Source organism: Pseudonaja textilis, chromosome Z (genome assembly GCF_049901715.1).
Source record: "Pseudonaja textilis isolate UNSWEBS1 chromosome Z, rPseTex1.2, whole genome shotgun sequence".
Classification (NCBI taxonomy): Eukaryota; Metazoa; Chordata; class Lepidosauria; order Squamata; family Elapidae; genus Pseudonaja; species Pseudonaja textilis.
In genome coordinates this window covers 34673279-34697564 of record NC_142008.1, presented here as the reverse complement: position 1 = coordinate 34697564, position 24286 = coordinate 34673279, and the positions used below count along the sequence as shown (strand labels likewise).

At 34.1% G+C, this 24286-nt stretch overlaps 1 protein-coding gene across 16 annotated transcripts in view; it reads left to right on the top strand.

The window, feature by feature from the left end:
- The window catches only part of SNX13 (sorting nexin 13), a 100462-nt gene that overhangs the window by 43757 nt on the left and 32419 nt on the right, over positions 1-24286 (top strand). For all 16 annotated transcript variants that reach the window (XM_087916331.1, XM_087916324.1, XM_087916326.1 and 13 more), the window contains exons 2-9: positions 1020-1132; positions 2242-2344; positions 4532-4621; positions 12086-12207; positions 13545-13666; positions 14951-15052; positions 15590-15678; positions 22292-22375. In XM_087916331.1, the coding sequence (XP_087772457.1) occupies positions 1020-1132; positions 2242-2344; positions 4532-4621; positions 12086-12207; positions 13545-13666; positions 14951-15052; positions 15590-15678; positions 22292-22375 (825 nt within the window). The remainder of the gene's footprint in view (positions 1-1019; positions 1133-2241; positions 2345-4531; positions 4622-12085; positions 12208-13544; positions 13667-14950; positions 15053-15589; positions 15679-22291; positions 22376-24286) is intronic.

Genomic DNA, 24286 nt, shown 5'->3' with positions numbered 1-24286 from the left:
ATGTGACATAAACCCTACATTTTGCTAGAAGGACTGCAAGCAAATTGTTATATATTAATATGTTTGGTGGCAATGTGACATTATTCCCTTTGGTCAAAAGTCATTTTTCATTTTTCCCCAATTTCTTTAAAGAATCAAAAAAAACTTATTCTTTGTTTTGTTTTCTCTATTTTCTAAGGAATATTAATTTATTGTATATTAATCCATCATTGTTGCATTATAAGAAGTAGCTTGTTGGCTCAGTATTAACTACCAAATACAAGTGATTTGCACTTAACTGATCCCAATTCACTTGTGATGTAAAAACTATGTGACTGCATTGACTTATATCATCAGCTCCAGCTGCAGTTTTCAGACAAATCAGCCTTAGTTATTAAGTGGGATGTCACATGACTACGAGTTAGTGACTTCCTGATGTTTTCTCCATTGATCCATTGATTTAGCTTATTAAAAGTTGACTGTGAAGGTTAGAAATGGTCATTGTGTGACTGATCACAGTTGCCAAACATGCAAATTGCAATCACATGATCTTGAAGATGTTATGATGCCTACAATCTCTTTTCTCTGTGCTTCATAACTTTTAACTGTTTCTGATCAAGTGGTTAGCAAGCAGTGTGACTGCATTGACATATACAAGAACAGTGAAATTCATCTTTGATTGGAACATTTGTAATAAAGTATGTGAGAACTTTATTTGGTGAAAAAAATTAACAAGCTTTGGAAAAATCCTAAATTTCAAAGGAAAAAATATTCAGCTTTGATATTTATTATTTTGGCAGTATTTTTCCTACTGCATTACTTTTATACCTGTGAAAGTCTAGTTAATTTTTACTTTTAATTATCTTCAATGAAAGACAAAAAAGAAAAAGATCCTGACAATAAGTTTTTATGAAATAAATTCTAGTATAAAGAGTTTATTTGATGTTCCATAAGAGTTATGTCAAATTAGAAAATATTAGGGAAGACTAATATAGTTAGATGTAAACATAAACCCAATTTTTTCTCTCATTTTATTCCAGACCAATCTTTCCAGATGGGGATGGGGAAGCCTTGTTGTTCTGCTTTTTCTAATTACATTTGGACCATTTGCTATATTTTACTTTGCATTTTATATCCTCTGTTCTGTGGGTGGGTAAGTATATAATTTGATTTGTTGTTCAGGGTGAAGAAATATTAAAATTAAAATTGATACTCTATAATTATTATTGTTTGCATTATCTCTATTAGTGTCATTATTATTCTATTACATTAAATTGACATGTCACCTAACTCCCAACAACTCTGAAAAATTACAAATAAAAACACTGAAAATAAAAAATGCAATAGTAGACAAAAATTAAGAATAAATTTGAAAATATAGGATCGTATGAGATTATAATGACCAACATCTTGAATTGCACCTGAACCAAGTGGTTAACCAGTGCATCTTATGAAGCTATAATGGTTACAGCGGCATCCTTTCTTTCTGTCTGAGCTGAAGCTTGTGATCTTCAGGTTTGCCCTATGTAAAGTATGTTACAGTAGTCAAGCAATGAGATATGTAGGGCTTGAGAGTCTGTATGAAGGGTATCAAACACCAGATGATCCTGTGTAAAGGCCAACTTGTCTATATCTATGATATAATATGAGCCTTGTCCTATACTGTGTTTTATATAATTTATTGTATACATTTTATATATAATGTACATTGTAGATCAAGTAACAAGATATTACATAAATTATCATCTCTCTGTATGCCTAAACTTAAATTTGGAATCAAGGACAAAGAGGTTGAAAATATAACAGAAATATGTAACTTACATTTCCCAAAGAGTCTGATGTATTTATATTTACCAAAACAAGCTTATTTTTAAATTTTTTAGACATTTTGCCCAGCCCTTTTAGCAATATTTTGTAAGGAACACAAGCATCTTGAGTTAAAATATATAAATATTTGTTACCTTCAAATATTACTTCTATGTACTCATTGAAACTATTTTCAGTTTTCTGAATAGTTATGAGTTACTCAATTGTGTATTTCTATTTTAAAATTTGCTGTAAACAATACTATGAAATTATAATAATTTTCAATTCTCTCTAGAGGAACAATTTTAATGGCATTAAGGAGAACTTAATTCTACCAACTGTGTTTTTTAAATTATAGGAATAGCCTTAGAAATGTGCATATATGTGTAGTTGTTCTATATTGTGAATGTTAGTCACTACATTATCTCAAAGTTTGTTATATAATTTATTTTTGAGGGGCTTTGTGGTAACACTTCTGTTTGGAAAAACTAATTCAGAGAAGTACCTTGAACAGTGTGAACACTCCTTTCTTCCTCCCACCTCATTTGGCATTAATAAGGTAAGCAACAAGAAATAAAAGTTTTATTATATAGCATTTACCCCTCCAGTTTTTATGAGTAAGCAAACTTTTTGCACAATATTTAAACAACTTTTTGCACAATATTTAAAGTCAACTTGCAATCAATGTATTTCTCTTTTAAAGTGAATGTAGGTAGTCCTCAACTTAAGATCACAATTGAGCCCAAATTTTCTGTTGTTAAATTAGACAATTGTTAGGTGAAATTTGCCTCAGTTTATGAATTTTCTTCTCATAGTTATTGAGTGAATCAGTTTTTAAGTTAGTAACACTGTTGTTAGGTGAATCTGTATTTCCCATTGACTTGGTGATCGCATGACACCAGGACAATTCAACCATCATAAATGAATCAGTTGTCAAATGTCTGAATTTTAATCACATGACTGGGGATGCTATAATGGTCATAAGCGTGAAAAACTACCGTAAGTCATTTTTTTCAATGTCTTTGTAACTTTGAAAGGTTACAAAATGAACTGTTGTAAGTCTAGGACCCACTGTATTGTAAAGGGAGAAGCTGGGTTGCACAACAAAATTGAAACAACAATTGACTTCGGGAAATGTTACATTTACCTAAAGTGTAAATTAGACTATTAATGGATTTTCAAGATTTGTGATTGAACTGCAGTTAAACTTTTCGTTCAAAAGGTCTTTTTTTTAATTTGCCACTTAAAACTCTAAAAAGAATTTTTCCCCACAATTTTAATGCTGTAATTTCTGAATCATACATTTTTATAATTGCCAATTGTCCATTTGATCTCTTGTTTTGCTCACTATAAGCATGGGACACTTTTCTGGGTTTGATTCTGTTTCTCTAAGTTCCTGATTCTGCCCTGTATCAAGGAAGTCTGATGCCTGATCTAAAAGAACCTTGCCAAAGAAATTATCTTTGTATGTCACTCTCTGATGCATGTTCTCATCCCTTTCACATATATGACAAGATGGAGAGCATACCTCTGAACCCTCTGATCATAAGTGGCAGACCAAGGCATGTAGTTTCATGAACCTGAGCATTTTATTGTTTGGAAGGCATACTATCTCCATATCCAAAGCATTTGGTTTATATTAGATAATTCTACCACAGTCTTGTACATATATTGTACTAGCCTTATACCTACTGACAGGATGATGAAACTTCAATGCCAAGTTCTTTTTGCATTGATGTTACTCACTTTTTCTTCCTGACTGTCTCAAGGTGAATCTCTTTGTATCACAGAACACTAAGAAATAACCTTTTGCAATTGGGGTAAAACCCATGATTTTTACAATATTTTTTTAAATGTAAAATGGATCCCTTTTTATATATTTCCTTTGTTTGTTGGAAGTCAGCAGAAGTCACACTTAACAACATGCTATCTAGCTTAAAAATAGCAATAGGACTTTGAGGTTACCGTTGCTAAGCTATGCAGTCATGTATCATTGTACTTTATGACTGCTTTGCTTAGTAATAGAAATTCCGCTGCCAGTTATTGTTGATAGTTGAAGATTAACTAATGCTGTATATTAGAAATCTGTAAAATTTTGTTTTAGAATAATTTTTACTGTACTTATGTTCTCTCTTTCATCCATCTGATTGTAGAAATTTAGCCTAATGAAAAGTTCAGAAGTTTTAAAATTGTGTGTATTTTTGTGATCTTGGAATCCATATATTACCGTTACACGAATCTAGATATATTGTATACATTAAGTATATTTTGATATATTGTGATCATTTGAAATTGTAGAGTTATTTCTAGAAGAATAGTATCTGTCTAACAAAAAGAGTCAGATAAACTATAAGTGGGTTTTTTTCCCCCTCATGCCATTCATGTAAATAAGGTTGATTTAAATATGATGGTAATGAAGTGACTTGAATTTAGGCTTGCTTGGCCCTAGTCCAATATGTTATTCTTTTTATAACAATTTAAGCATGGGAGTGTTTATGAGGAAATAATAACAGTGCAGGTATGTTTGTTTGTTTTTATCATACCTTGATTAAAATCTGGTGAATTTAAGAAGAAATAATAACAATGAAAGAAAGAACAATTATTTGTTTGTTTATATCCCACCTCTAATTTGAAAATACTACTTTGCTGTTATATTGTAAAGCATAGACTTTGTTCAAAATTTGTGTTTATGTGAACTAAAATTGCAAGCTAAACTGACATTAGTTTTGTGTATTCTTTCCCAAAGTGCATAGAAGAAATGAAAGAGGAAAGCAAACCTATTAAGATTGATAGGAGGTTAACTGGTGCCTATATAATTGATGAACCTCTTCAGCAAGTGAGTTGAAAAACATTGATTTTTAAAAAGTTTATTACTATAATGTTCTGTTTACATTATTAAATGTAAAGATTATTGATAAGAGAATAATCTTAAGTATTTAAATTGTACGGTGTATAATTTATGTTACAAGTAACATGAATGTCATTTGCAGTATGAAGTACCTATTTTTGAATCTGGAAAGGAAAATTCACAATATAATATAAAATATAGCTTCTCCTAAATGGTTTGACTTTACCCAAAAGTCTTTCACTCATGAAGAGTGTATGTGTCTTGTCAGCATTTCTCTCTCTGTTGTCAAGCTAGGACCTCACTGAACGACTACTTTGGGTAGCAATCATTTGAAATTACAACAGTACTGAAAAAGTAACTGTAACTAATGCGTAACTAATGCCCATATTTATGACGTCGGCAACATCTCTCTCTCTCTCTCCCCCCTCCCCCTCCCTCCCTCCCCCTCCCCGTCCCCCTCCTCTCTCATCATCAAAAGTTAGCATGTTATTCTGTGCCTGACACACATAGACCTCTTTTTTAAAAAAAAAAAACATTTTTTACATTAGTTAAACAAGCAACTATTATTGAGCTGCCTTTCTTTCTGGAATTTCCCAGCTGGTACTAACCACAAGTTTACTCAGCTCTGTTACCTTAGCTGACTCTCATTACTGCTTGTAATTGACAAGATTTTAATCAGTGTTATACTTTCAATATATTTTCAGTTCTTAAACTGCTTGGAGCGAAGAGCATAATATGCAGTCAGTGCTAATACATTTCTTTCAGTGTGTTCTCCATTGTATGCCTGCTTACTCTCTTGTACTCCCTTCCTGTCCAATGAATATAAATACAAACATTAATTCTCTTCTTGTTAATTATCCTAACCCCAAGTTGAGCCCTAAAATGACTGGAAGGGTGGGAAAAAAGAAAAGCTGAAATAATATTGTAAATATTATAAAACAAATGCAGTTATATAATTTTCAGCTTAGTGACAGTATCATTTAGCAATAAAGCTGCTGGTCCCAATTTCATTGCAAAACAACGGCTACCGATATTACAGTAATATTTGTTTTCTCCTGAAATTATTCTGTGAATCAGATTTAGCTTTTTTGTCTTCAGACTCTCTGAGGGATATTGTCTCTGGCCTATAAGTTTGACCTCAACCTTGATTAATACATCTAGCAAAGATAGCAAAATTGTGGATGCTCTCTCTCTCTCTCTCTCTCTCTCTCTCTCTCTCTCTCTCTCTCTCTCTCTCTCTCCCCTTATATTCCTCTTCCTATATTGTTACTAGTGCCAGTTCCCCTCCTAAACTTATTCTTGAAACTCTTGCTATTACTGTTTAGGATTTGTTTTGAAAAATTAATTGTTCTCATGAAGGGTATTTCAAAACTAATGGCACAATTATTTGCAGAACATAAGTACATTGTGTGTACACTTATAAGGCAAGTTAGTATTTTGACCATATCATCATTTTAATGCATATTTCCACCTCCAAGCTGTATAAACTTGAATGCTTAGTGGATTTAAGCATATCAGTGAGGTGAATTTGTGTAATGAGGGCGGGACTGGTCTAAGGAGATCAGCACCCTATATCAAGCTGTGCATAATTATTAGGTAGTTTCTTTTCCTCAGGCAAAGTAAATAAAAAAAAAGATTTAACTGATTCTAAAAAGTCAAAAATAGTAAATAATCTTTCAACACTCTTGAAATTGCTAAGATCTGAAGATTGCTAAGGGGCGTGATCACAGAACCATCAATTTTTTTGTTGCAAATAATCAACAGGTCACAAGAAATGTGTTGAGAAAAAAGATGCACATTAACTGCCAAAGATTTGAGAAGAATCAAATGAGAAGCTACAGGAACCGATTATCCTCCAGTGCTCTCATATTCCAGAATTGCAACCTACCTGGAGTGCCCAGAAGTACCAGGTGTGCTCAGACAAGTGCTCAGACAAAGTAAGGAAGGCTAAAACCCAACCATCATTGAATAAGACACATAAGTTGAATGGCAAGACTGGGCCAAGAAATATATGAAGACAGATTTTTCAAAGGTTTTATGGACTGATGAGATGAGAGTGACTCTTGACAGACTAAATAAATGGGAACATGGCTTGATCAGTAATAGGCACAGAGCTCGACTTTGACTCGGACTCCAGAAAAGTGGAGGTGTGATAATGGTATTATTAAAGATGAGCTAGTTGGACCTTTCTGGGTTGAAGATGGACTCAAAATCAATTCCCAAACCTATTACCAGTTTTTAGAAGACACTTTCTTCAAGCAGTTTTACAGGAAAAAGTCTTCATCTTTCAAGAAGACGGTGATTTTTAAGCAGGGCAGTGCTCCAACACATGCATTGAAATAGTCCACTGTATACTAACTAGTAAAAACCTTAAAGATGAAATAATAATGACATGGCCCCTTCCTCCCCTGACTTAAATCCTTTTAAGAACTTGTAGGCCCTTCTTAAATGGGAGATTTACAGTGGAAAGAAAACAGTACACCCCTCTGAAAAGTGTCTGGGAGGTTGTGGTTGCTACAGCACAAAGAGTTGACTGTCAACAGATCAAGAAACTGACAGACTTCATGAATGGAAGGCTTATGACTATTATTGAAAAGAAGGGTGGCTATATTGGTCACTTTTAAAAAAATGACAGAAATGTTTATTTGTACATTTTAAGTTGTTTGTTTATTATTCTCACTTTAGCAGATGCAAATAAATGAGTGAGATGGGCAAATTTTCATTTAGTTGCATAATAATTCTTCACACTAATAGTTGTCCAATAATTGTATACACATAGATATTCTCCTAAGAAAGCCAAAACTTCACTTTTACTCTCTTAAATATTCAGTTTCGAGATTTATTAATATTTTGGATTTATCAAGAGCACAGTAGTTGTTCAGTGATGAAATTAATCCTCAAAAATATAACTTGCCTAATAATTATGCACACTGTATGCATTCTGAGCAGAATTTCTTGAATATGATGAAATGTATGCTAGAAGTTTAAATAGCTAGATAAAGTTAGTTTTGCATAGTACAGGTGTACTATATTATCTATGCTGCTAATCTGAATAGATCATAACTGTAGATACTGCTATGGTTTGCTTACATGAGAAAATGTCAATTATAGGTAACTTGCTTATTCTACCACTTCTCCCTATCTAATGAGACAGAAACATTTACCTCTTATCTAATCTCAGAAACTATGATTGGAGTAAGCTAATATTCAAGTAAATACAAAATTATCACAGGTGGATTGCTACAAATTAGGGAAAACTTGAAACAATACATTCTGTTGTAAGAGAATGGAAAATCATAATTTTATGAAAATTAGTGTAGAGCGGGGGTGGGATTCAAAAATATCAACTACGGTTCACTGCCCAGTTGCTGGGTGAGTGTGGCCATGGTGGGCATGGCCTACCAGAACTTCCAGGGGGGTTCACCTTTCCCAGGATCTGGGGACTTTTCTCGGGCCTCTGGGAGGGCAAAAACAGCTCCCCCTGGGCTCCAGAGGGCCTTTAGAAGCCAGAAACAGGCCTGTTTCTAGACTTCCAGTTTTTCACCTTTCAGAGCCTCCACGTGTACCCTACACACAGAAAAGTTGACAGAATGCTATACAATCAGGCCAGAAACATATTAACAAGAGAGATCAGAGCAGCAAAAAGAAGCTACTCTGAAAAGTTAAGGAATCAGTTCTCAACAAATGAACCAGCAGACATGTGGAAAACATCACTGGCTACATTAAACCTCCTTCCCAGGCAGAAGGAAATCAACAACTAGCAGATGACCTGAATGTGTTTTACTGAAGGCTTGAAAGGAAACTACAGCCACATATCTCCACAACCCTCATCTCAAACACACCAGCAACAGCCAAGCCTCCTACAACTGGCCCCAATCCATTGGGTTCACAACCTCTGGTGATCACAGAAAAAGAAGTGCAAGATCTATTTCACAGACAAAAGCCAGGAAAAGCACCAGGACCAGACAGAAAATCATAATTTAATGAAAATGTGTAACTCCTTCTTGCTTAAAAGTCTGTTCTGACCAATTGGCCCCCATCTTCACCCGAATCTTCAATAGATCACTATTGTGCTGTGTATTATGTTCCTTCCTGCTTCACACGCTGTACTATCATCCCAGTGCCAAAGAAGCCCTCCATCAAGGAACTGAATGACTACAGACATGTTGCTCTAACATCTGTAGTTATTGAAATCTTTGAAAGGCTTGTGCTGTCTCACCTGAAAACCATCATGGATCCATTGTTAGATCCCACGTAGTTTGCATACCAAGCAAATAGATCGACAGATGATGCATTACATCCTAACACCTTGAATCTCCAAATACCTACGCAAGGGTCCTCTTTGTAGACTTCAGTTCAGCATTCAACACCCATCATTCCAGACATTCTTCTAAGTAAATTAAACCAACTAGTGGTACCTGAACACACTTGTAAGTGGATCATAAGCTTCCTAACAGACAGGAAGCAGCAGATGAAGCTAGGCAGAATCACATCTGATACCTGTACAATTAGCACAGGGCTCCCTCAAGGCTGTGTATTTTCTCCACTTCTCCCTATATACCAATAACTGCATCTCAAACGATCCCTCTGTTAAAATGCTGAAGTTTGCTGATGGCACAACAATGATTGGTCTCATTCAAGACAACGACGAATCCGCATACAGACAGGAGATTATACAACTTGCGTCATGGTATAACTGGAACAATCTGGAACTGAACACACTCAAAACCGTAGAAATGGTGGTAGACTTTAGAAGAAACCCTCCCATACTACCACCTCTTACAATATTAGATAACACAGTATCAACAGTAGAGACCTTCAAATTTCTAGCTTCTACTATATCACAAGACCTAAAATGGACACCTAACATCAAAAACGTCATCAAAAAAGCACAACAAAGAACGGTCTTTCTGCGCCAACTCAGAAAGCTCAAACTGCCCAAGGAGCTGCTGATACAGTTCTATAAAGAAATTATTCTGTCATCTGCCCCTCTATAACTGTCTGGTTTGGTTCTGTAACCCAGCAGGAAAGACACAGACTACAGAGGATAATTAGACTGCAGAAAAAAATAATTACTACCAACCTGCTTTCATTCGAGGACCTGTATACTGCACGAGTCAAAAAGAGTGCTGTGAAAATATTTACAGACACCTCACAACCCGGACATAAACTGTATCAACTCCTTCCCTCAAAATAATGCTATAGAGCACTGCACCCCAGAACAACTAGACACAAGAACAGTTTTTTTCTGAAAGCCATCACTCTGCTAAACAAATAATTCCCTCAACACTGTTCAACTATTTACAAAGTCTGCACTACTATTACTGTTAATGTTCTCATCACTCCTTATCATCCATCCCCTCCCACTTGTGACTGTAACTTTGTCGCTTGTATCCTTACGATCCGTATTGACTGTTCCCTAGTATGACTTGCTTGCTTATTGTACCCTATAACTATCATTAAGTGTTGTACCTTAAGATTCTTGACTCTTTATGAATGTATCTTTTCTTTTATGTATACTGAGAGTATTTGCACCAAGACAAATTCCTTGTATGTCCAATCACACTTGGCCAATAAAGAATTCTATCTATCTCTTACCTGCATCCAAAATGGGCTGCATGGAGACTTCTTGGAGAGGCTGGGTGGGGCCAGACGATCAGTTCAACTACTGGTTCAGTGAATCAGATGTACATCCAGTTCGCCCAAACTTGTTTGAATGGTAGAATCCCACCCTTGGTGTAGAGCACGAGAAATAGTACATGGAAGAAAATATGTGGAACTTGTATTGATTCTAATAGGGATAGAAAGACCAACTTTAAGGCTACAAAAATATAAATAATCAATTGTAGCTGCAATATTCTAGCAAGTTCACACATTGTCCCCATCCAAATTATATTAACCTCTTAAATAAGCGCTTAATTCTAGGATTATATAAGAGCCTCAGTGATGCAGTGGTTAGAGTGAAGTACTGCAAGCTACTTCTGTTGCAGCCAGCTGCCTTCAATTTGGCATATCGAATCTCACCAGGCTCAAGGTTGACTCAGCCTTCCATCCTTCCGAGGTGGGTAAAATGAGGACCCAAATTATTGGGGGAAATATGCTGACTCTGTAAACCACTTAAAGAAGGCTGTAAAGCACTATAAAGTGGTATTGCTATTATGAGAAAATTAAAACAAACAAAATAGTCTCCTGGTAAATTATAGAAACACTGATAATACGCATGTCACATAGCACATTTAATGGTGTTCCTTCTTTGCCAATATATATGTACTTCTTTAGTCATTCTAAAATATATCATTTCCTACACTTATTTCCTTTTCAACTTCTGAAATTTCTAGAATATGAAAAATCAGAAAATATGGAGTTGTAAGTGCTTGGAAACATATGGGGCAAGTATGGGTGCACTCATTTCTATTACTAGAATCATTTCTATATGAAATCTATTGAAAACAGTAATAAAAGGCAAAAGAGGATAATTGAAAACAGAATTCAAATTAATACTATTATTAATACTATTATATTAGAATGCTGGCAATGGAAATTAAATGAAGATTGCACATGCACACAATAGACACACACACACACAAAACCAAGTTAGCAGACAAGAAAGAAAATTAAAAGATCTAAGGATGTAAGAATTGATTTATAACAGTTCCATGTTATTTCTTCTTGTATTCATATTCGTTCAGTTCCACTTCAGTTCAGAAGACAACACAGCATAATTCTATCTGTTGAAATATTTTTAGGAATAATTAGATTAATTTGTTTAAAAATCTGGATAAAATGAAATTCTTATTTATCCTTAATTTGAAAAGCTGTAGAGGTAGTCCTTGACTTAACAACCATTCACTTAGTGACCGTTCAAATTTATAACGGAACTGAAAAATGTGATTTATCATTGGTTTCCACACAGGTATGTTGTATGTCCCCATACTTATGTGATCAGATTCAGGAATTTGTCAGTTCCCATGTATTTATGATTGTTGCACTGTTCTGGTGTCATGTGATCACTATTTGTAATCTTTCCTATTGGCTTCTCCAAGCTAAGTCAATGAGGAAAGTGAGATTTACTTAACAACCATATGATTCATTTAATAATTGCAGTGATTTCCTTAACTACTGTGGCAAAAAAAAATGTAATGGGACAAAACTCGCTTAACAAATGCCTTGCCTAGCAATGGAAATGTTGGGCTCAATTGTTGTTGTAAATTGAGGACTACCTGTAAAGTAAAGGTATTCTATAATTAACATTGTCATTAGTATTTCAGACAGTGATCAGTGTTACTTGTTTGAAGTTTCATTTTTATACATTTTTATAAAGTAATACAAACATAACTAGACCATTATAAGCAAAAATTTTTATTTTATGAAGTTGATTTGCTAAATATTTGTTAAAAGTAATTGCTTTATGAATGTTTTAATGTTTGATTTCTTTAAAAATGTATGTTTCAGATCATTCAATTTTCCTTGCGTGACTATGTCCAGTATTGGTATTATACACTAAGTGATGATGAATCTTTTCTTCTTGAAATCAGGCAGACTCTCCAAAATGCATTAATTCAGTTTTCTTCTAGGTAAGAATTATTTTCGGTAGTTTTCAAACAAATCTGTAAAAATCTCCCAATATTTTATAAAAGAAGATTAATATGTGAATATCCTCAAATGCATGTTATTTACAAAAACTACCTAGGTATTTCACAAAAAATACTGTTACAGGTTTTCTTTGCTTAATCAATATATGAACTTAATAAAGTTCGGAGTCTATTTGAAATTACATTGCTGTTGAATGAACAGACTTATGACACATACTCTAAGTTATCGTCATTACAGACCCCCACAGTCATGTGATTGCAGTCTGGTGGCTTGGCAATCTGTTCACATGATTGATTACCAGGCACCTTGTGATCATGTGATTGACATTTGTAATCTTCCCTGCTGGCTTCTCCAGACAGTCACTGGGAAAGTAGCAGGAAGGGTTGCAAGCCACTGCTGCCTTCAAAGAGAAGCTGCAGCTGGCTGAAAAGCATTCTAACAACATGGGGCATTTGCAGCCAGTTCTATGAACTAGAAGGAGGTCTCTTGACTCTGGCTGTTGGTTTTAAATGCTCCATACTGCAAATAGTCCATGCCGAAATCATCCTTGAATTTCAGGATAGATCCAGTGTGGGCCATTTGCCACATCCAAGAGACAATTCCACTTCATTTATGAAGCTGATGGCAAAACTGAACATCTTTTAAAAAGTAGCATTATTACACATTTGACTTAAAATTGTGAAGAGTTAGCTATAATTTAAATATCTATGCATTTTATAGGAACTTAATAAACTTAAATTTAGTGATATTTAGGTGGATTTTAGTGGATGGAATCATTGCTAATTAGCCATTTATGATTCATCATTATTGCCGTAAAACATTCCCTTCATATTAAGAACTTAAGTTTGTATAAGAATATAGAGGGAGCTTTGTGAGATAAAAGAATTAACATAATAGTATGTTGGCAGAAAAATACAGTGATGACTCTGTTGTGTGCAAAATGTTCACTGAAAATTAAAGGTAGTTTTAGTTTGTAGAAGCCAGGCTTTGGCAAAGCAGATTCAAGTATTGGCTGAACTTAATATATTGTGCAGAAGTCTTAAGTCTTTATGATCAATGTCACTCCAGCTGGACAATTTTGTTAAAATCTTCTCCTCCATTTTGTATAACATTTGGATATACAAAAGCCAAACAAACTGTAAAAAAGCATCTATGAAATATCAAAATAAAACTATCTTAGCAAAAGAGTACATGTTATTGTAGTGTCAAAAAACTAATTAAAATTATCATCCAATGAACAAGTTAAGATCAGAGAAAGTGTCAATTTATGTTAGAAGCCTTTTATGTAATACATTGTCAATTTCTTTAAATTTTTAAGGACAAAAGAAATAGATTGGCAGCCTTATTTTACTACTCGAATTGTAGATGATTTTACTACTCATCTTAGAGTATTCAGAAAAGCTCAGCAAAGAATAACTGAAAGAGATGATCAGATTAAAGGTACTGGCTAAATATGTTCTTATAGAAATGTTATAATAAATTAATTGAAGGCAGTTTCTTTCCTAAGTTGCATTAATTCAATCTGTCTTATGTACAAAGTTATTGCTATTTTATATTTATTTTACTATATTTATAAAGCCATTTGATTTTGATGAATTCAAGGTGTTGTACAAAAAAGTTAACACAATATAACAATAAATAATATTGTAAACATAATAGACAAGCATCCAGAGAGTATGAAAACTTGAAACCAATACTAAATCAGTGAATTCACAAAGCATCCTGATACAGTACCTTCTAGAAGAGTCAGGTCTTTCCAGGTCTTTAAGACTTGCCTGTAAGTCATGGCCATATGGACCTTGGGATCAATGCTGTTCCAGAAGTAGAAACAGCGAAACAGAAGGTACACTTTGTTTTTTTCCACTAAAAGTTCCTTAATTCAGTCACTCTTCCGTTTACATTACAGATAAATGGCATGTTGTACATGGCATGCATTATACTGCTTGATAGAGATACCTGCTCCCCTCACTGTTTTTTTTTCTGCTTTCTTCATCTTTAGCCTGATTTTTGGCTTCCCAATGATATACCTTGCGTTTTTTTTAAAGAAAGGAAAATAGAGGCATTTTCAGGGGAATTTAAAGAAAGGAATTTGAAAATTTTGGTTTTGTAAGTTCAACAGTAGATTCCTGCATAAACAGAAGTCACTGGCCAGAAACAAATGTGCCTTCTGTAGAAAAGCTTTCTTTTAATTTCTATTCAGCCAAAATTCATAACCCTGGATGGAAGGGGTAGAGTACGTGAATTGCTGGTCTTGAATGTAGAATATTTTGGCCATCCTCACATGATTTGCAAAGTAACTAAAATGGTAATGGAAATACAGGATGTGCAATGCAGTACAGTCTAGCAAATAACACTTTGCTTCCTACTGCACAAAAACCAGTAAGAATTATTATTCTTTTTTGCTTTGTGTTATACATTCAAAGACAAGAAGATATTCCTTGTTATCTTTTGAATCTGATGTGGAAAGCACTATATACGCTATATATTGTAATTGCAGTACAGCTGTACATACAATGAACTCTTCGAAATTGACAGTGTTCATTAGCAGCTGGATACACTTGAAAATGTAGGAAAAGAGAAATTACTAAACCATATACAAATAATACATAAATGATAAAATAACATATGTTAATAAGGAGGAGAAATCTGAATGCAGTAATAGGGATTATTGCAGACAAAAATTCTTCTAGATAAAATCTGCTCAAGTTTTCAATTTTGGTGTAGATGGAGCAGAAGATTTTGTAGATACATTTTTTGAAGTTGAAGTTGAAATGGAAGAGACCATCTGTCGTGATCTAGTCTGCACATCTCCCAAAGATGAAGAAGGTATATGATTATTTTCTTTCTTAATTGTGTTTTAAATAAATGAAACATGCTGATCATCATCTATATTTTACAATATAGATATAGATTACTTTTTATTAAGCTTTAAAACATAATTTACATGGAGTAAAATATTAGGTATTAATATGTATTATGTGCAAACTATGGCTATATAATTATTTTACTATATTATAAAAGAATTATATACTTTAAAATAAAGAATACAATTGTATGACTGGTGAAAAAATTAAAAGTCTGCAGTGCACTATTTAAGGGGAAAAGAAATTATTTAATTTGTCTAAATGTCTATATTGATAGTTTGATATGACATTTAATTTTACTGTCGGGGAAAAGAAGCATATTTCTCTACTATTTTTCTGTTAGTGTAGAAATGTTGCAAAATGTTTCAGATTAATTCTATGGCTAAATGTATATTTACATCTAAAATCATATTTAAAGTATATAAAAACTTAGTAGATGGGTGGATGGATAGATGGATATTACTAGATTTTGATAAGCATTCTTACCTTGTACTTTTAGGATTCCTAAGGGATCTGTGTGAAGTTTTACTGTATTTATTGCTACCTCCAGGGGACTTCCAGAACAAGATCATGAGATATTTTGTCAGGGTAAATTTAATTTCATATTATATCACTGCAGTAATCCAATATTCTTTAGCCTAAGAGCTAAATTTGTATAATAATATTTATATAATATGTATATAATGTTTATATAATAAAATATATGATGTAAAATAAATTTATTAAATATAATATTCATTAACAATATATAAAAATAAAATGGGCAGTCTGAAATTGAGAACTTGTTTTTAAAGAAGTCCCAGAAATTGACCAAGTTATTTTGCTTTTCATTCTTTTATATCAACATGGTATTGAGCCATCTTTTGAACAGGAGCTCTGATTCAGGCAAGAAATTTCTGCCTAGAAATACAGGAGGCATACATTGGTTCTCTGCTATTTCTAATACTTCTGTATCTAATAATTCTAGACATGTTACATAGCTGTATATAAGAATATGGATAACTCTATTGTGCATACATCATTTATTTTATTTTATTTGAAATCTTCTGTTTTCTTCCTACTACCCTGAAAGAAAGACAGTGATGAGAAAACCTGTAATAGATGCTCCATCAGTTTTTGCTTCATGCTAAATATAAATGACACAAGGCTGTGTATAAATTAGAATTATAGATTCCAGTCTTATAATTATAGAATATATTTTGTTTTGTTTTTTGCAAAATACATCCATACTTATACACAAGTAGTTCTTGACCTATGGCTATTCATTTAATGACAGTTTCAAATTATGATAGTTTTGGAAAACATGACTTACAATCCATTATCAAAGTTGTGTTACATTCCATCTCACAGCCACGACTGCTTTTTAGGCATTTGACAACTGGCTTGCATTTACAATAGTTGCAGCACCTTTCAATGATTTGTGACTTTCCCAATTCGCTTTCATCAAAATCAATGGAGGAAGTCAAATTCACTTAAAAAAAAATTATGTTCACTTAACCATGTGATTCATTTAACAACTGAAATAAAAATGGTTGTAAAGTTGGGTCTGGTCATGTAATAACTCACTTAACAATCACATTGCTTGGAGAGTGGAGTTTCAGTCCTAATTGTGGTAGTAAATTAAGGATTATTTGTATAAAATGACAGCATAAAATGATGAAGATATTATAATAATGTATCACCTTTTTTCCAGTTCTCCCTCCATTAATCAACTATTTTGCTATCCTGCTTTCAAGAGCTAATGTTCTACTGCCTTTCTTTTACCACTTAATACTACACTTATCTTCTCAGTTTATTTTGTACACAACATTGCCTTAAGTTTTTACACAACATTGTTTTAATTCTATACCAGCATCCTTCTCCCTTTAAAATGCATAAGCAAGACCTGACCTAGTTAATATTTAGATGGGATGTTGTTAAACAATAAAGCTGTAAGATTGGGAAATTGAAAATATTCTGAAAAAATGCTATAGCAAACTACACGAACATTTTATCAGACTTTTTTTTCCTGAGGTAAGCAGAACCACTTGACATATGACCGTTGGTTCAATCATAGTTCAAAGTTACAATGGCCTCAGAAATAGTGATTTATGACCTGCCCTTGAATTTAGTCGCATCATCCCTCTAGTGACATAATTGCAATTCAGATGCATGACAAAACAGCTTACATTTACAACCAGTTCAGTATCCTGAATTCATGTGATGGTGATTTGCGACCTTTCTAGACAGTTTCTGGCAAGTAGTATCAATTGTGGAATGGCTTCACTTAACAATCATTTATTAATGAACCACAGTGATTTGTTTAATAATAATAATGGTTGTAAATTTGTGTCCAGTCATATGATGATACACTTTAAAAATTTTGACTTACAGTTGAAATTCTGATCAAAATTTGAGGTTGTAAGTCGAGGAGTACTGTAATGTGGTATTGATTTGTATAGAATAGTTTTTTTTTCATTTTCAATTGTATCTCATACTACAATTAATTTCTACTGTAAAAATGCAGGTTTTAAAATAGCGCCATTACAAGTTTCATCATTAATTAAAAATAAACAGATCAAACAGATAATCAGAGTTAGAAGGGACCTTGTAGGTCATCTAGTCCAACCCCCCACCAAGGGGTAGACCCCACACCATTTCTGACAAATGGCAGTCCAATCTCCTTGAAAGTCTCAAGTGATGGCGCTCCCACAACTTCCGAGGGCAAGCTGTTCCATTGGTTGATTGTTCTCACTGTCAGAAAGTTTGTCCTTATTTCCAGGTTAAATCTCTCCTTGTTCAGTTTCCATGCATTATTCCTTGTCTGGCCTACAAGCACTTTAGAAAATAGCTTGACCCTTTCCTCCCTGTGGCAGCCCCTCAAATATTGGAAAACCTCTATCATGTCTCCCCTGGTCCTTCTCTTTACTAGAATAGCCAAGCCCAGTTCCTGCAACCATATGTTTTAGCCTCCAGTCCCCGAATCATCCTGGTTGCTCTTCTCTGTACTTTTTCTAGAGTCTCAACATCTTTTTTATAATATGGTGACCAAAACTGGATGCACTACTCTAGGTGTGGTCTTATTAAGGCTTTATAGAGTAGTATTAGTACTTCCCTTGATCTTGATTGTATCCCTCTGTTAATACAATTTAGGATTGCATTAGCTTTTTTGGTGGCTGCTGCACACTGCTGGCTCATATTTAGCTGGTTGTCCACTAAGACTCCAAGATCCCTCTCACAGTTACTGCTATTGAGCCTGGTTTCACCCAGTCTATATGTGTACTTTTGGTTTTTCTTGCCTAAGTTTTCTCTACATATGGCCCAGTGTTCTAGTCTGTTAAGATCCATCTGAATCTTGAGCCTATCTTCTTGGGTGTTAGCTATTCCTGCCAGCTTAGTATCATCTGCAAATTTGGTAAGTTCCCCTTCTATTCCCTCATCTAAGTCTTTAATGAAGATATTGAAGAGTACTGGACCTAAGACAGAACCTTGTGGCACCCAACTGCTTACTTCCCGCCATGTAGACTTAGACCCATTAAGGACTACTCGTTGAGTAAGATTTGCCAGCCAGTTGCGAGTCCATCTAGTGGTGGTGCTATCTATTCCACTTTTTTCTAGCTTACTAAGAAGTAGGTTGTGGTCTACTTTGTTGAATGTCTTGCTGAAATCTAAATATATTATGTCCACAATATTTTGCTGGTCTACTAATTTAGTCACTGTGTTGAAGAATGAAATAAGATTGATTTGGCATGATCTGTTTTTAACAAACCCCTGCTGACTGTTATTATTTTACTTGTTTCTAGATGTTGGCAGATCTGTTTTTTTATTATCTTTTCCAGTATCTTCCTGGCTATTGATTTTAGGCTGATTGGTCAGTAGTTTCGGGTCTGGTTTTTTTTCTTCCTTTTTTGAAGATGGGAACCACATCAGCTCTTTTCCAGTCCTCTAGTACTCTAGTGCTCCAGGATTTTTGAAAGATATGGTGCAGTGGTTCTGAGGTGCCCTCTGCCAGCTCCTTTAAAACTCTGGGATGTAATCCATCAGGCCCCGGTGATTTGTTTTCATCAAGATCAGACAGGTGTTCTCTTACTATTTTTTTGCTTATTTTAACTTTTATTGTCTTTTACAGTTATGTTTTTGGTAGGTTGAGCTATAGTTTCTTTTTGTGGGAAGACGGGTGCAAAGAATGAGTTAAACAGTTTTGCTTTCTCTCTGTTGCCTGTTACTTCCTTGCTATCTTCTCTCTTTAGTGGACCGACTGTTTCCTTGATTTTTTTTTCTTGTTATTTATATGTTGGAAGAAACTTTTTTTTATTATCTTTGACTTTTGTTGCAAGTCTTTGTTCATTCTGAGCCTTTGCTATCCTGACTTCGTCTTTGCAGATTCTGGCTATCTGCTGGTATTCTGCCTTAGCTATATGTCCTTCTTTCCATTTTTTATACTTGTCCTTTTTTTCTTTCAATTTGCCAAATAAATCTTTGTGCAGCCATGCTGGTTTCTTCTTGGATTTCTTGTTTTTCTTTCTCAGTGGTATTGTGCTGGTCTGGGCTTCTAAGATCATACTTCTTAGAGTTTCCCAAGATTCTTGAGTTGTTTTCCCCTTTAGGATTTTCATCCATGGAATCTTTCCCAAATTCTCTCTGAGTTTATTGAAATCAGCTCTTTTAAAATCCAAGACTCTGGTGTCATTATGTTCTGTTGCTTGTGTTTGTGTTATGTTGAATTCTAGTATGACATGATCACTCTCACCCAAGGTTCCTGCAGTTTCAACTCCCTCTATCACTCCTTCTCTGTTTGTTAGAATTAAGTCCAGTATGGCTGCCCCTCTAGTTTTACCCTCTACCTTTTGGACAACAAAGTTGCCAGCTAGGTTGGTTAGGAACTTATTTGATTTCTCACTTGGGGCAGAATTAGTTTTCCAATTGATATCAGGATAATTGAAGTCTCCCATTACAGTTGTTGTGTGTTTCCTGCATATGTCTGTTAGTTGGCTGGCAGAAAGGACATCTACATTTTCTGCTTGATTGGGTGGCCTATAATATACATTCTAGGAGGTTTTCATCTTTGGTTTCATGCATTTCATGCATTTCTATAGCAATATAGTGGTCCTTTACATACAGTGCAACTCCACCTCCTCTTTTATGGGGTCTGTTTTTTTTCTGAATAGTTTGTATCCTTCTACCAGTATGTTCCAGTCATGGGTTTCATCCCATCAAGTTTCTGTTATTCCAGCTATATCATATTTACCTTCATGTATTTGTAGTTCTAGTTCACCCTGTTTGTTCCCCAGACTTTGTGCATTTGTATATAGGCACTTGAGATCTTTATGTCTGACACTGTGTTTCCTGTCTACATAACCTGTGTTGTGCCTCCTTGCCCCTACTTTCTTGCCACCTGTTTGATTAGTGCACATGGTATGGCACTCATTATTAAATGCTTGGTTTTGTTTGGCATCAAGGTTGGTAATCTTACCTGCAAAAACATCTATTTTGCATGCACTGGTATCCTTATTAGTTTTAGGTTGCTGGGGACAGAAATGTTCTGAATCCATTAATTGTCTGTCCCCGCTGTTCAGTTTAAATGTTTATCCAGGAAATCTGTGAATTTAATGCCAAGTAACTCAGTCCCTTTCTTTAATGGATGCAAACCATCTCTTTTGTACAGTTTTTCATTGGACCAGCTGCAGACATCATGGCTAATAAAACCAAAGCCTTCCCTTTTACACCACTCTTTTAGCCACACATTAAACTCTGCTACACGCTGCCCTTTCCCTTTTTGTTCCTTATATACTGGTAGAACCTCTGAAAAGATAAGCCTACAGCCCGTATTACTAAATTCATATCCCAAGCTCTTGAAGTCTTTCTGAACAGAAAGTACATCCTTTGGTACCAAGATGTATAATAGCATCAACAGATGTATAATAGCATCATGCTATGTAGCCATTCGCTGCTATGTTGTCCAGGGTTTAAAACCATGTTTATGAAAAAATGCTTCAGAGTTCATATTTGTGTCATCTGTCTGCTGTTCAATAAGGTAGGCATTTTTTGCAGCAAAGTAGGCAGCCCAGGTGGCAGTAGGCTATCTCTACCTAATCTATTGTAGAAAATATTCATGAAACCTAGTTTTTATCTGCACTGTTTACTTAGGATGCAAACTATATACAGTTATCTTCATTACATTTTTATTGTAGTAAATATCCATGAAATTCTGTTGTTAAAAAACTTTACATTGAACTGACTTAAAATTCAAAGACTAATTAAATTAGCCTTTTTCAGGCTAATTTTTATTATCCAGTGTTATGATTGATGACAGGGAGATGAAATGGGATTCCATCCTGGCATTTCTTTATTGTTATCATGGGTAATATGTTTGTATTGAAGAAATCCATTGAATATGTCTTGCAGTGCTCCTCCAAAACAAAGATTAATTGGACAGTAAGCTTTCTTCAGAGACATGAACAAACACAGCTACCAAATATAAATATCCTGTATTTCAATAATACAGGACTGTCATAAACTTCTGAAGTAGAAGGGAAGTAAATTCATGATCAATATTTAGGTCATATCTTAGTTCCTTTCATGTTTTCTTGCAATATTAGTTCTTGTTTATCTTTTCAGTATTTCTCCTCTTTCTTTCATATAAATCTCAAAGTTTGGGTGAAACTTTCAAACTAGTAACTCAAGGCCAAGATATTAGAATAGATTCTGTAATTTGCAATCAGATAGTACAGGTTTCAAATAATTAGAGAACCAATGAGTACTGAGTTGTCTTCTATTTTAGACAGTCATCAGTGTGCAGACACTGCAGTACCCATAGAACATGGGGACAGTGTATACAGCCATTCTTTGTATTATTAAATTGGAGTGGAAGATGATTAATGAAAAAGGATTTCAGTTTAATTATGTTTTTAATGGATTTAGTACTGAGAATTAAACTACGATTGTACTTACTAAAAGATACAAATCTAAACACATAAAACTGACTGCTACTTACTGAAAATAATTCTTAAAGTATATTAAATGTATTTTTCAAAATATATGAAAGATTTATTTATTTATTTATTCAATTTGTATAGCCACCCATCTCAATCCAATTGACTGTAAGGATAAATGGATTTAGCGGCTTTTGGTTATTTTGGCAAGAGCTTGAATCAAAAGTAATATTCTACAGAAATTGTATGTATGAACAATAGATCTAATTTTATTATCCATTATTTTTCAGGAAATCCTTTCTCAAGGAATTCTTCTTCCATTAATAAATCAGCTCAGTGATCCTGATTATATTAATCAGCATTTCATATGGATGGTAAGTTATTTAAAAATCATAAAGTCAAACCTGGCAAAGCAGAAACCCACCATTTTTTAAGTAAATATATTTCAATTTCAGTTGCTTTCTATTCTTGAAACCAGGAACAAAATTGACTTAGAAAAAATAATAATCCTGGAGCTGATGAGTGGATGGAAGATAGATAAATATGACAGACAGATCGCTAAAACATAGGTGAATGGTTAGATAGATAAACATGGCTAGAAGGATAAATAGATAAATATATATAAATGTATATACATATTTGCACTTGTGGTATAAAGGTAAAGCCAATATTTCTTCAAATTCAGATGTGTATTTATTACTGATAGTCCTTTATCAATCACAATAGTGATGAGCAATTCCACCAATAAGTGGTACAATCATTTAGCATCATATTACATAACCGGGCTGACTTAGGATATCAGTTTCTGCTAAGGACATTAAACAAATAACTGGTGGTTACTTTGTTGTCACATGACCACAGTTTGCCATTTTCTGTCAGCTTCTTCATTGACTTTGTTTGTTGGAAGCTGGCTGTAAAGGTAGTGAGATGCTGATACCATTACAAATGTGTACTGGTTCTTAACACCCAAATCAAGATCATATGAACATGGGGAAAACCACAAGTTCTTTGTTTTCGGTATCATAAGTTTGAACAATCACTGGAAGTGTGGTTTGTAAGTGAAGACTCTATATTTGAATGTTGTTCCCTATATTTTCTAGATAAGAAATGAGTGACTATTGGTGATACAGAATTTGGATACATTAGGCTTAACAGTTAGTGAGGAAAGACAATTCAATAGGTAACTAATACTCTGACACATATAACCTCTCAAATTGTAATTGTTGTCTATTTCAACAATCATGTATTGATATAATTTAAATCCTGACCTATAAATATTCCTTTATTGGAATCACAGTCTTCTCTAAGCATCTATTTTTTAAAAAGAGAAAGGAATTCTTATGGGTTTACTAGTTGTATCCGAATGGTACTCCTATCCATCCCTAGGCCATTTAACCAGTGCTGTCTGAACATGTTTCTGTGGTCAAGTGATCAGCATGACATCATGCTGCAGTGCAGAGCATGTGGCGAAGCATGGACCATTGTATCAAAGTGGTGGTGCTTTATTTATTTGCATTTTAGTTTAGTTTAGTTTACTTTATTGTCATTGCACCTCGTACAACGAAATCAAACATCATCTCAAACACCATTTTACATGCTTTAATTGCGAGTAAAAGGAGCTCACTCTGTCACGTAGTGATAGGATTCAAACCACTGGAGCACAGAACTTCTCTTTTATGTAGTTAAAAGTTTAAAATGGTTAAACCTTTACCATCTATGTCTTAAATTGCAGCTATGTGAGCATTTGAAAATAGGAATGCTTCACTCTTACAAATTAGAATCACCTTAAATTCTTATAGCTAGAAGTTTTATTACTAATAAATGGGAATGAACATGAAACTTTTAAAAGACAAGAATAGATTATCTCCTTCCACTTCTGTTATTATTTGATCACATCAGAGAGCAAGATGTTCCAGAAGGCCGGAGTAACAGCAGAGAAGGCCCTTCTCCTGGACCTCACTAGCCGGAATAATTGGGCTAACAGGACTCAAAGCATGCCTTCTCTGCTGACACAAGTGATAAATTATCTTAAATCTGTATGACCAATATTTAGTCTTAATTTTAGAGGAACAGTTCATTTATAAGTTATAACTGTAATAAGCATTTACATAATGTTGTGTGTACTTTGTTTTCTTTGAAATTGTTAGATTTTGTGAATCAATAATACTGTTAAAAGTAGTGCTGACCCAAAAAGTTGAGTAAAAATGATGTATGTGCCATTAAAATGTATTATTCACAAATAGAATGATTTTAATCATAAACATAGTATGTGCTTCATTGCTAAA